General features: G+C 39.8%; 1 protein-coding gene and 1 long non-coding RNA gene across 2 annotated transcripts in view; one reads left to right on the plus strand and one right to left on the minus strand.

Annotated features, from left to right (window-relative positions):
- Positions 1 to 4,605: 4,605 nt before the first annotated feature.
- On the minus strand, positions 4,606 to 5,131 carry LOC106695217. Its single transcript, XR_001346293.2, has 2 exons — positions 5,094 to 5,131; positions 4,606 to 4,908 (listed from the first exon to the last, which is right to left on the minus strand). It is a non-coding gene; the product is annotated as an uncharacterized LOC106695217 (long non-coding RNA).
- A 168-nt stretch (positions 5,132 to 5,299) lies between these two features.
- Positions 5,300 to 13,713, plus strand: part of TMEM161B (transmembrane protein 161B) — a 59,899-nt gene continuing 51,485 nt past the window's right edge. The window contains exon 1 of the mRNA XM_006081231.3: positions 5,300 to 5,478. Coding sequence (XP_006081293.1) covers positions 5,476 to 5,478 — 3 coding nt within the window. The 5' untranslated portion in view covers positions 5,300 to 5,475. The remainder of the gene's footprint in view (positions 5,479 to 13,713) is intronic.

Consider the following 13,713-nt stretch of genomic DNA (forward strand, 5'->3'; position numbering starts at 1 on the left):
ATGGAGAAGCAAGGACAATTCAGTGGGTGGATCCAAGAGACTGGAAAGCAGAGTTAGGAGCCCTGGAGAATCACTCTTAGGCAAATACTGCGTGTCTTTAGTTTATAGGTCCTCTTCTTAAGAGGAATTCTATTCAAGGAGCTGCACCTAAGGCAGTACACCTGAAAAGCTTCATTCACATCTGGACTCAATTTCAAGTTCTAGACTTTTAGCTAATGTTGTAATGGGATGACTGTTTTGGAGAAGTTTGGGAGAGAATAAGTGTGTTTTGCATATGAGAAGAATATGAATCTTTGAAGGCCAAATTGTAGTAGCCAGCCTCCTGGTATTTGTGCTTTGCTATTCCCTGCCACACTGTATCAGGGATCATCTGTGGGACTAATAGGATACAGAAGTAATGATATATCAGTTTGAGTGATTTTGACTTCTCTCTCTTGGATCACTTGCTCTGGGGAAAGCCAGGTGCCATTTTGTAAAGAAACCAGGGAAGTCCTGTGAGTGACTCATCTTGGAACTGGATCTTTTATCACCTTCATTAGACTGCAACCCAGCCAACAGCTTGACTGCAAACTCATAAGACCCTGGGCCAGAACACCTAGCTGAGCCACTCGTGGATTCCTGACTCTCAGAAACTGTGAGGTAAATATTTTTAGTGTTAATGTATTATACAGCAATAGTTAACTAATATAAGTTCACACATTACTTTATGCCTTCTAAGTAAATCTCTTTTTAAAAAATATATTTTAATTGATTTCAGAGAGGAAGGGAGAGGGGGAGAGAGAAAGACAGATCAATAATGAGAATCATTGATTGGCTGCCTCCTGCACGGCCCTCCCCTCCCCCCACTCCACTGCCCCCCCCACCCCACCCCGACACACACACTGGGGATTGAGCCCTGATCGAAATCAAACCTTGGCTCTCAGGTTTATAGGTAGATGCTCAACCACTGAGCCATGTCAGTCAGGTTTAATTAAGTAAGCCTCTTTTAATCTACAATTTTCTCTGTCTTCTTTCCTGCAACCTATTGGTTGAAGTTAACTTGTCCCATGATTTTCTATAGATTGAATTTTACTGATTGTTTAGCCATACTGTTTAACATGTTCTCTATATTTCCTAGTATTGGGTTCAATTTTTTTGGCAAGATTTTTAAATAGGAGATGGTATGTTTTTTCATTAAAAGGCATATAGTTTCGGGGAGGTGGGAGGTTAGAGAGCAACCAAAGGACTTGCATGCATGCATATTAGCATAACCAATGAACCCAGACACTGGGGTGATGGGGGCTTGCGGGGGTGGGGGTGGGGTGAGGGGTGGGAGGAGTCAATTGGGGAAAAAGGAGACATGTGTAAAACTTTAGACAAAAAAAAAGGCATATACTTTCCTTGTTTGTCATGTTAATGTAAAATGAATAAATCCATTTATCCCTCTTGAATCTCAAAATGGCATTGTATAATTTGTGTAAATTGCAGGAGTTATTACATCAATTAATCAGATAGATGGTATAGTCCTAGATAAAACTATGGTAATATGTAAAACAGGGAAGGTTTAGAGCAGTGGTTCTCAACCTTCTTAATGCCTCGACCCTTTAATACAGTTCCTCATGTTGTGGTGACCCCCATCCATAAAATTATTTTCGTTGCTACTTCATAAGTGTAATTTTGCTACTGTTATGAATCGTAACGTAAATATCTGATATGCAGGATGTATTTTCATTGTTACAAATTGAACATAATTAAAGCATAGTGATTAATCCCAAAAACAATATGTAATTATATATGTGTTTTTCCGATGGTCTTAGGTGACCCCTGTGAAAGGGTCGTTCGATCCCCAAAGGGGTCGCGACCCACAGGTTGAGATACGCTGGTTTAGAAGAAGGCTATGCTACTGAATTATTAAAGGATTGCAATATGCTTCTGAAGAACATGTTAGCTTGTCCCAAATTAGGAATATGAGAGTAATAGAGATGTATGTTACGAGGCATAATTTTTTTTAAAAAAAGCTCCTTTAACCATTCTTAAGTAAAAGAAAAGAAAAATTTTAAAAATTGCCCCCTTATAAAATGGTAATTCCAGAAGTGGTAATTGATATATTTTGGTTACTTCCTTTTTTACACTTTATTCCATGCTTAGGATTATTTTTCACATCAAAGCAATCATACTGGTCACAATTTTGCATCCTACTCTTTTAATTTAGAAAATAAACATTTCCATTAGAAAGACTAGTCTACTGGCTTTAAAAAAAAAACATGCAAAAACTATAGTATATTTCACTAGATATAAATAATAGAATTTGGCCAATCTCTAATTGTTCTTAAATTCTTACCTAATTATTGCTACAACTCACATTTTTGTCCATAGTATTTATTTAAATGGTATTTTTAAGGGGGAGAGATGGACAATATAACAAGAAGTTTCCAGCTTATCAGAGGTTTATGTCTAATTAGGAAAATATACATGGCAGGGGGATTACAAAAGTGCTGTATAAGAAAGCATATAATAATCATATATATTAAGGTAAGAAGAAGTAGTGGAATTTCTTAGAAGGAGGGGCTCATCAGAAAAACATTTTGCCAAGATTATTGAGCAAGACTTGGGAAAGTGATAAGTCTTAATGGTTGAAAATGTTCAGGTAAGTGTGGGTGTTCAGGTCGGTTTGGGTGTTGGAGGAGGAGGTAACTTTCTGTTGACGTTCTTAAGAAGCATTTGAGAATAGTTCTCACTCAGGAAGCCCTCATCTCAAAGGCATAATAGTAAGCAAACAAGACTTTTATCAAAGATTGGACTCCTAACGCCCCTGCCCCAATCTACCAAATTTCTTTTTAATCTCGATCATCCACATCTTTTTCCCCTTTCATAATTCTCCTTTCTTTATATCTTTGTCAAAGATTCTCATCTACTTTAAGTAGTGGAAATAGGTTAAACCCTCCTACAAGGCACGTAACCCATACAAAACATTATGGTCTGTAGAATATTTTTTAAAACTGGGAAATGCTATCTTAGAACATACAATGTATGCATTCTAATCTTTAAAAAATAGAAATAAGAGCATTAAAGAATATTAACCAAGGGTTATCAACTTGCCATACACCAAGTCAGAAACATAAAAACCCCTAATCTATTAAAAATAGTAAGAAAATAACAAATAATGACTGTGATTGATATACTCTAGCAGGAATGGATCCCATCCTGATAATAATTCCAATCTTACTGTCACATAGGACATGCTTTGTGAACCTCAATGAGGCTGCCAGGTTTAGGACAGTTGTAAGAACCAGTGTCGGAAATGAAAGAGTAAGGCCTCACAAAATGTGTCATCACTGACCGTCTGACAGCCATTTTCCTTCTGCACCTTTTCTTCCTCGGGGATTGGAGCTGCTTCCCACAGACTCACAGGAGAGGACCCCAATCTGTCCACCACACTCACCACGTGCGGATGCCCTGGGGCTTGCCTATTTACAACTTTGCCCCTCCACAGCATGGCGGGACTCTCAGGGGAGTTCTGGATTCCTCCACAGCAAGAAGTTTCACAAACAATTTTTGCAGCTCCCTGCCCCCAACTGTTTCCAAGGTTAGTACTTAAAAAACCCAAATAACCCCTCATGAAATTCAGCTCAAGGTTTGAAGACTTCCTAGCTTGTCCTATGGACCTCAACACTAAGAACCACAAATTGAAAATTTAATAGGTCATTTTGTATCAAAAGGTCAATTATGAAGCACCTAGAATTTTTCAATTAAAAGAATATATTCTCTGGGTTCTGCTACAGCTCAGACAGTGTTAACTTTTTTTTTTTTTCCTGTTGTGGGTTTTGATCTTTCCCCAGAAATTGGTTTTATTTGATGTATCCAAGTCTTTAAGTTTCTCAATAAAGAAAAAACTCCATAAAACTGCCAAAAAAAAAAAAAGATTCCTGTTATGCTATTTCTCCACCCACAGAACATAACCCACCAGTGGCCGGCAAACTGCGGTTCTTGAGCCACATGCGGCTCTTTGGCCCCTTGAGTGTGGCTCTTCCTAAGCCTTAGGAGTACCCTAATTAAGTTAATAACAATGTACCTACCTACATAGTTTAAGTTTTAAAAATTTGGCTCTCAAAAGAAATTTCAATTGTTGTACTGTTGATATTTGGCTCTGTTGACTAATGAGTTTGCCGACCACTGCCCTAACCCAACCCCTACACTCATCGGTAGCCCCCTTTCTAGTATAAAGCAACATCCTGTGCATGCTTCTTTTGGGTGGCTCAGATCTGACTCCAAGGGTCTTTCCACCATTTACTTAAAGCTTGGATATCATGCTTTCCAAGCAGTTTGATGAGGGTGAAATACAACATCTATAGCCACCTCTGCCTCCCCAACCTCCTTAACTTCTGCAGCTTCCTGGTCTCCCTCAATCCCAGCTGTGTGACAAAACTAGGCCTTCTGTAGATGACACGGCAGGTAGTGGTGACTTAAGCGAACATCTCCAAGTTGTGAGATTAAACTTCCGGAAGGAAGGTCCTCTGTACATGCGTTTCCAGCCTGCCTCCAATGCTGTCTCATTAGAGCCAAAGGAAAAGACGGGGAGAGTTGATGGGTACAGATTTGGGGGAGAGAAAAAGCACACACACAAAATTAAGAGGTATATAGGAGTTTTTACTTTCTTTGAACTGATGATATATATTTAAACTAAAAGGAAACCGTTCATATTGTAATGTATTAAACAGGCAGAATGCTCTTCCTGGTTTCTCTGCTGTGGGTAGATGTTCTCTGGCTTCAGCTGGTACCTCTGGAGAGCGAGGCAGCTTCTCAGCTCGGATTCCACCGCCCTGAGAAAGGTAGAGCTGGAGGACCACGCCTGCAGGGAGCGAAGGGGAAAGACACAGGTCTCCTACGATCCGTTAAAGTCTGCAAAAAGAGCCAGCGCCAGCCGAAAGCCTGAAGGTCAAGAGAAGGGGCGTGGCTGCGCGGAGGCGATGGCGGCGTGGTCTCAGCCCGAGCACCGCCCGAGGTCTCATCCCTCACTCCCCCGCCGGGTCTGGGGTCGGCCCCCACCCCTTTCACCAACCTGCGCCTCCATCCCCTCCCAGAGGATGCGCTCCTGCCCAAACCACCCGACCCACCTCGGATGCTCGCAGCGCCACAATGGGGAGCCGCCCGCCCACCCACCTACCTGCTCCACCCACCTACCTGCTCTGCGCCTGCGCCTCCTCCGCCGCCCCGCCCCCCTCCCCCCGCGCTCTCAAGGTCAGCCCCGCCCCCGCCTCTACCCTAGCGCCTCGGAAGAGGCTGTGGAGGACGTCTTGCGTTTCCTCACCTCTGCGTGGCGTGGGGTCGACGCCGCTCAGGGGAGGGGCGGGACTTCCTGTCCCGCGCGGGCAGGACTTCCGGAAGAGCCGGAAGACCCTCTGCCTCGTAGAGTCGAGAGGTTCCCGGCTGCAGGAGAGGGAGGCGAGGTCCTGGACGGTCGGGGGGACTCCAGGGCCGGTCCCTGAGCTTGGCGTCATGGTGAGTCCTTCTGGGAGGGGAGGGCCCGGAGGTCAGTCCTGGGAAGGGAGCCGGTCGAGTGCCCCGCGGAGGATGGAGCGGGCGGGAGCCATGGGATGAACCGCCGGGCAGGACCCACCTCCCTTGCAGCGCCGGAGCTCCCGGGCCCCGAGAAAACCCCTTCTGCCCTGCCTCGCCGCGAGTTCTGCCCAGGAGTACGGAGCCGCAGCCCGAGTGGTCGTGGCCCATTCACAGTGTACGGCGCGTGGTCCCAGAGTTGACCTTGCCGGGTTGGTGGTTTCAGGTGGTCCCAGCATTGACCTTGCCTGGCTGGTCACCTCCGCCTCTCCTTAGCTGCAGGGCCGTGGCCAGCACTTCACATCTTAGAAATGCCTTGAGCATCGTGTCAGGCGGACACTGCGGATCCCCATGTAGAGGATGAGCGCCTGTCACTTAAAGGAACGGCAAGGTCAGCTCTTACCTTTCCCACGCAGCCCTTTTGGAATTGGAAAACGGGCCAAATTAAAAAAAAATCCGGATTAGTAAGGAAAGACTGAACTCGAAAGGAATATTGCAAGGGTGTGGGGGAAGGGCCTATTACAGCAGGGAGAATGCCTTGACCATAGGTCTGCAGGAGTTTCAAAAGTTAGGCAAAAGGGGGTTTTCTTTTATAGAGGGGAGGAAACAAGTGAAAAGAACCGGGTGTGCAGAAGTGAGATGAAAGGGTATATGGCCTGATGGTAGATCAGAGATTGTTTTACCCTCAAACCAGCCTACCTGTAAAGGAGTTATGGGGTTGTATACTGTTTCAGTTTGAGGGTGGGCCAAAGTTCAGGGAACTGAGGGAAGGATCTTAAGCAGAATTTGGGTAACATTTTATTCCAATTGATCTACAGGGGCAAGCAGTTCAGCTAGTCATTTATGAAGCAAAGAATGTGAATTTGCAGGTTTATGTCTGGCCTTGTCATATGTAAACAAGGGGGTCTTCTGTGGGCTTTACCCAAGTCATTTGGGGACTAGTGGTTCTTTGCAGTAAGTCATTTCCAGAATACAAAGGGGTGGGGTGGGAGTGGGTGAATGTCTTAACCTTCGCTGTTTTCCAAGATCACAGGGGTCCAGTAAAATTCAGCATTGTCAGTTTCTTGACTATATAAAAGATTTCAAATCCTCCTCTGGAAGGGATTCTTTCTTGGAATTTAGTTTCAGTTTGCCATGCCTAAATATTGACATTGTTCAGCTATTGTGTATGATGATTGACTTTTGAATGACTTTTAGAGACTTAACTGAATGTGAAACAAAAGAAACTCCAAATAATGTGGTTCCTAGCACACTCTACTATGCTATGACTAGTAACTTCTGACTTTTTTGGGCAGTGTGTGTGTGTTGACCTCAATGAATAATGCAGTATTATTTTTTTCTTTAGTATCAATGAAATTAGTGAAAGGGAACAGTTGAACTGGAAGGAGCCAAAGATAATAATTACTCCCCCCCCCCCCACCACCAATTTTACAGAAGGAAGAATCTGAGGTTTAGAAATAGACAACGATTTACCTAAACTAACAGTAGTTGGCATAGTCTGTATTAAAATTCAGATCATTTCTTAAATTTAAGCTCTTTTTGACTCCTTGGTCTTAAAAGTTAATATAGAGTGTAATGAAATCCTTGAATTCATAATAATCACAGAGAAGCTGAACGTGAACTTATTCTCAGTATTCTGTGATGCTAAAAACGGTAGCTTTGTTTTAAGCTAAGGTAAACAAACTCATGCTGTTTTTCAAAATGTAACTTTGGAGAATGTCACCTGGAGAATGTCACCAGCAGCCAAGTAGGTGACTTTCTCCATTCAGGTATTGCTTATATTTCTAAAGGTACTTAACTCCACTGAAGCTTTCCCAGATATGAAGTTGATAATGTCTGTATGTGTCCTTGTGGTCAGTGCTTGGAATCCTTCATAAGAAAGGATTTAGCCACTGAAGGAAGTTGACAAGGGTTGAATTTATTTAGGATTCAGCTTGGTTGAATTGAAAACTTTTGCAGTGATTGAAATGATATGAAAACGATGAGGTACTTGAATTCAGAAGACCCAGATTCTGCCCATCATTAGTTATATGAATTTGGCAAAATTACCCAACTTAGATAAGAGTTCCATTTTCCTCTTAGATAAGAGAAATGGGTCCTGATAGGAATTAGAACACCTAACTCAATTTATGATTCTTTGACTTCACTCAGGACTTTTTCAGAATAAGTACATGTTTTTTATTAAATAAGGCTTAGTCTGATTTTCACTTTTTTCCCCCATGTTGATTTCCCAAGTTTGATTTTTTAATCATTTTTTTAAAATATATCAGGTAGGTAATACTTGGAATGTTTGTTCGTATGTTTGACAACTATCTTAAATGCTACTCCAAATAGAAAATAAGGCCTTGGGACACCTTGATTTTATTTTTGTTTTTATAGATATAAACTCATTCTCTTCTCTTATTCTCTGATGTAGATCAAAATTCAATAAATGCCTGTGCATGTAATGAGCTCCTTTTGTGAGCAGATGACAATAGGATTATATTACAGACAAAAATTTTTTTTGTTTCATGTTGAGAAAATGAATAGTCTGTAGACAGTTTACTAAAGGAATAAAACTATATGTTTTATTGTTTTTTGTAACTTACAAACCAACTTTAATCAAATAGACCTTTTCACCATTTAGCCTGGTTTGTGGGAGAAAAGTAGATTAGAACTAACTCCTGGAATTGCAGGTATCTCATGGCTTGTTTTATCTATACAGCATCCTGTGGTAACTTTTACTGCTGGAATCTGGCTATGGTCTGTTGGGGTAAAAAGGTTGTAAACCTCTGCCTTAAAGTTTAAGAGAAAGTTTTCCTTTTGGGAGGTGATGAGGGTGTTGGAAAGAGAATGTGGTAAATATTATAAGGGAAATACATGTAATGTGCTCAAAGAGTACAGAGGAAAGAATTCAATTCTAACTGTGGAGAGGGGGCAATGGTAGTCGGTGACTTCAGCTGCATTTTAAAAAGTGGGTTAGGGCACTAGTTCTCAAATTTGAGTTTGTTTAGGATTCACCTATGATGCTTGATAAAAATGCTTATCTAGATCCTGTTATTGGAGGGTGGAGTTTTAGATTATTATTTTTATTTTTAAATATATTTTATTGATTTTTTACAGAGAGGAAGGGAGAGAGATAGAGAGTTAGAAACATCGATGAGAGAGAAACACTGATCAGCTGCCTCCCTGCACATCCCCCACTGGGGATGTGCCCGCAACCCAGGTACATGCCCTTGACCGGAATCGAACCCGGGACCCTTCAGTCCGCAGGCCGACGCTCTATCCACTGAGCCAAACCGGTTTCGGCAAGAGATTCTTATTTTTAATGAGTTTTATAGTTAAGCCTGAAACTGGTGGTCCTTAAACCACACTTTGAGAGAACTGTACTGTAGACATTAGAGACTTTGATGAAGGTATTAGAGGTTTTTGTGCTTAGTGGTAATCAGACATGTTCACTTGTTGATGTGGTCGATTATTTCAATTGAATTTTGAATGTTGAACTAGCCTCACATACCTGGAATAAATCCCACTTAGTTGTGGTGTATATATTTTTTACATGTTGTTGGATTTGATTTCCTAATATTTTGTTTAGGATTTTTTGCATTTATATTTATGAGAGATGTTGGTTTGTAGTTTTGTTTGTTTTTTTCCTTATTATGTCTTTGTCTAGTTTTGGTATTAGGGTAATGCTGACCTCATAGAATTGGTTAGGAAGTATTCCCTCTGCTTCTATCCTCTGAAAGAGAGTATAGAGAATTGGGGTATAATTTCTTCCTTAAATGTTCGGTAGAATTCACCAGTGAACCCTTTGGAATCAAATTGATTATTGATTCAATTTGTTTAATAGATAGAGACCTATTCAGATTGTTTACTTCTTGTGTCATTATTGGCAAATTGTATCTTTCAAGGAATTGGTCCATTTTACCTAGGTTATAAAATTTGTGGGCATAGAGTTGTTCTTAATGTTCCTTTATGAGCCTTTTCATGTCCATGGGCTCTCTGATGTCTCCTTTCATTTCTGATATTAGTAATTTGTGTCTTTCCTTTTTATCTTAGTTACTCTGGCTGTAGGCTTATTGGTTTTATTGATCTTTTTGAAAAACTAGGTTTTGGTTTCATTAATTTTTCTCTATAGCTGTCCTGTTTTCAGTTTCATTGAATTTTGCTCTAATTCATATTACATATTTCTTTTCTTCTGCTTACTTTGGATTTAATTTGCTCTTTTACTAATTCCCTAATGTGGAACCTTAGGTGATTGATTCTAAATGTTTTCTAATATGTGCATTCAATGTTATAAATTTCCCTCTGAGCACTGCTTTTGCTGCATCCCATAAATTTTAAAACTTTTTTTAAAAAATTGTTTTTATTGATTTGAGAGAGAGGAAGGGACAGAGAGAGAAACATCGATCTGCTGCCTCCTGCAAGCCTCCTACTGGGGACCTATTAGGTGTAGCGATTAATAATGGCAGATTTTGTAATCAAAGAAAACATGATAATTTCAAGAGAAACATCAAAAGTGCTTTATTCAAAGTAATGTCCATCGCTAGCTACACATTTCCGCCATCTTTCAGTTAATGTGTGGATACCGTTCCAATAGAACTTTTCTTGTTTTGAGGCAAACCATTCACAGACCCCAATTTTCCACTTCTTTGTACGTTTTGAAGTGCTGCTCAGAAAGTGCATGTGCCATCAGTCAGAACAAGTGGTAATCTGAAGGAGCAGGGTCTGGTGAATACGGCGGGTGGATTAATACTTCCCAGGCAAGATCTTTTAATGTGTCTTTATCTGGTTTTGAAGTGTGTGATGGTGCATTACCATAAAGCAAAATTACTTTTCCGTGTGTCTTCTGGCACATTCTGGTAGTTTCACAATCAAAGCGTGGTTCAGATTGATTATTTGTTGTCGGTAGTGATCAGTATTAACGGTTTCACCTGGCTTTAGAAGCTCATAAAACACCACACCTTCCTGATCCCACCAAACGCAGAGCATTGTCTTCTTTCTGAAGGGATTTGGCCTTGCGGATGATGTTGATGGTTGACCTGGATCAACTCATGATTTTGTGCATTTGGGATTCTCAAAACAAATCCACTTTTCATAGCCAGTCACAATTCTGCCGGAAGCCGGTCCATTCTTGCTGCTTGACACAGTCGCTGCAGGGAAGAAACATCTGCACAGCATATGTTTCAAGGGACCTGGCATATATGGCATACTGTTCTTAATATGTTTGCTCACCTTCTTGGCGCTATGTGTTTTAACCAAGGTCACCTCTCCGAGAAAATTGTTTCCCCAGGTAGGGATTTTTCCCTGAAGTTAGGGAAGGAATAAAACCCCTTAACTAAATGCCTGGCGGGGAGCAGTCACCCTTTAGCTACATAATCTTTACTCCCTGGAATGGAGATAAGAAACGCCCTAACCTTTGGAATAGAAATTGACAGGATTAAAATCAACTGGTATGAATACAGATGTAACAAGACAATAAAACACAGAACTTGGCTGGAGAACCTGGCTCGGCTGCTGATCAACTGAACCCTGTCTCCCTGTCATTCCTTCTTCGCTGACTCCATCGACACCTTTGGGGACCCCTGGACCTGCTGGGGTTGGACCCCAACTTTCTTTCATGCCATTGAAGCAACATTTTACTGATGACTTTTCAGTTTTCCATTTGTCTTTCGTTCAGTTGATGTGAGACCCATTTTCCTTCCTATAAAATCTTTCCCATTGCTTGTCAACGATTGGAAATTGTTTGCTGAGCAATTTTTAATCTTTCTGCAAGTTGTTTTTAAGTTTGACATGCATCTTCATCCAATAATGCTTGTAATTGTTGGTCTTCAAATTTTTCGGTTGACCTGGATGCTCTTTGTCTTTCACATCAAAATCATCACTTTTAAAGCATTTAAACCAGTGTTCACAACTATCTTGAGATGGGGCATATTCACCATAAGCTTCCCAAAGTATAAGATAACTTTTTCTTCAAAATAAAATAATGAATTAAAACTTCCCGCAAATGCTCTTTTTTTGGGCACGAAATTCGACATTTTTAAGTGTAAAAATAACTATGATGTTAACACCTTCAGCAAATTTGACATGAAGTTTTGAAGCTTGCTGTCAATACAACAAAATAGCATACATATCAAATTGCATATATATCAACATATGTGTAATTCCATCTATCGAAAAAAATCCACATTTTTAACTGGTACCCCTAGTAGCCTGCAAACCAGTCATGTGCCCTGACCAGGAATCGAACTGACCATCTCCTGGTGACTGGAACAATGTGCAACCAACTGACCCACACTGGGTTTTTTTTGTTGTTTTGTTCAATATACTTTTAATTTCTCTTGAGATTCCTCTTTGAACCATGGGTTATTTAGAAATATTTGATCTCCACATATTTTGAGATTTCCAGTTATCTTTCTGTTATTGATTTACACTTTAGTTCCATTGTAATCTGAGAACAGACATTCTATGATTTCTTTGAAGTTTGTTAAGGTGTGATTTATGGCCTAGAACAGTGATGGCGAACCTATGACACGCGTGTCAGAGGTGACACGCGAACTCAATTTTTTTGGTTGATTTTTCTTTGTTAAATGGCATTTAAATATATAAAATAAATATCAAAAATATGTGTTTGTTTTACTATGGTTGCAGATATCAAAAAAATTCTATATGTGACACGGCACCAGAGTTAAGTTAGGGTTTTTCTTTCTTTTTTTTTTTTTTTAAATATATTTTATTGATTTTTTACAGAGGAAGGGAGAGAGATAGAGAGTCAGAAACATCGATGAGAGAGAAATATCGATCAGCTGCCTCCTGCACATCCCCCACTGGGTATGTGCCCACAACCCAGGTACATGCCCTTGACCGGAATCGAACCCGGGACCCTTCAGTCCGCAGGCTGATGCTCTATCCACTGAGCCAAACCGGTTTCGGCAAGTTAGGGTTTTTCAAAATGCTGACACGCCAAGCTCAAAAGGTTCGCCATCACTGGCCTAGAATGTAGTCTATTTTGGTTAATGGACATGTGTAGCTTGAAGGATGGATTTTGGTCAGGTTTTATCAGTTAATCACATAGTGGCTGAGGTTCAGATTTCTTCTTGATTTTCTAGCTTTTCCTCTGACTTCTTTTACTACTTTCCAAAAGAGGCTTAGTTCAAATAATAGTAGAGACAGTTCTCTTGGTTAGTTTTTGGTTGATGTAGGTTAATTCCTAAGATCCAGTTTATACTTTGGTTTTTGGTCCACTTTATAAATAATTTGGTTCTTTTATTTGCTCTGAGATAAAAGCTCAAAGCAAAATTAATTGATTTTAGAAAAATCAGAAGATATTCTAAAGTGTTCATTTCTAAGAGAATTTATTTTTTTTTTTACTGTTGTGCCATGGTTTTGTCCATGTTACAAAATCAAGAATGAACAAAACTTGCTCCAAAGGAACTTTGAAGAAATAAATTTGTCTCTAAATTGCCAGTTCTGGAAATAAACATTCTCTTGCTTTAAATTGCAATGGTTGTCCCTTTTGTTTCAGCAAACATTTAAAACTCATGCTTTTATCTAAAAAGTATTTCTTCAATTATTCATTATTTGTTAAATGCCATCTGTATGTCAGGTATTGTTTGTTTTTTAATTTTTTTAAAAATTTTTAAATAAAGCTAGTCTTTTTGCGGGCGAGGTATTGTTTTTGACAACAGAAATATAACTGTTTATAAAACAGTTCTTTTATGGGGCTATGCTTTATTGGGACAATCTCATGGTAATCACATGAGACATAATATGTTAGTCATGGTTAATGCAACAGAGAGATAAAGCACAGTCATTTAAATAGGGCATTTCGAGAAAGCCACAAGAATAAGGTGATATTGGAACAAATGTGAAAAAGTGTATATATGTATGTGTGTGTGTATATATATGTATATCCAGCCTATATGCCTATGTTTTATTTAATAAACTGCATTTTTGTATCATATTTTTAGTTTTTTTAAGTTATTACATTTCGTGAGAGAATACAGCTCATTCACTCAGAATATCCTGATGTTACATTCATATCTTTTACTTACATAAAACAGACTTAGTAATTCTATTGTTAAAATAGATTAAATATCTTTCATGTTTTGGCCATGAACAAAAGATTTACAAAAACCTGGAACAGTTTCAGCTTTTTTTTTTTTTTTTTAATATTTTATTGATTTTTTACAGAGAGGA

The sequence above is a fragment of the Myotis lucifugus genome, unplaced genomic scaffold (genome assembly GCF_000147115.1).
Source record: "Myotis lucifugus unplaced genomic scaffold, Myoluc2.0 scaffold_0, whole genome shotgun sequence".
Lineage (NCBI taxonomy): Eukaryota > Metazoa > Chordata > Mammalia > Chiroptera > Vespertilionidae > Myotis > Myotis lucifugus.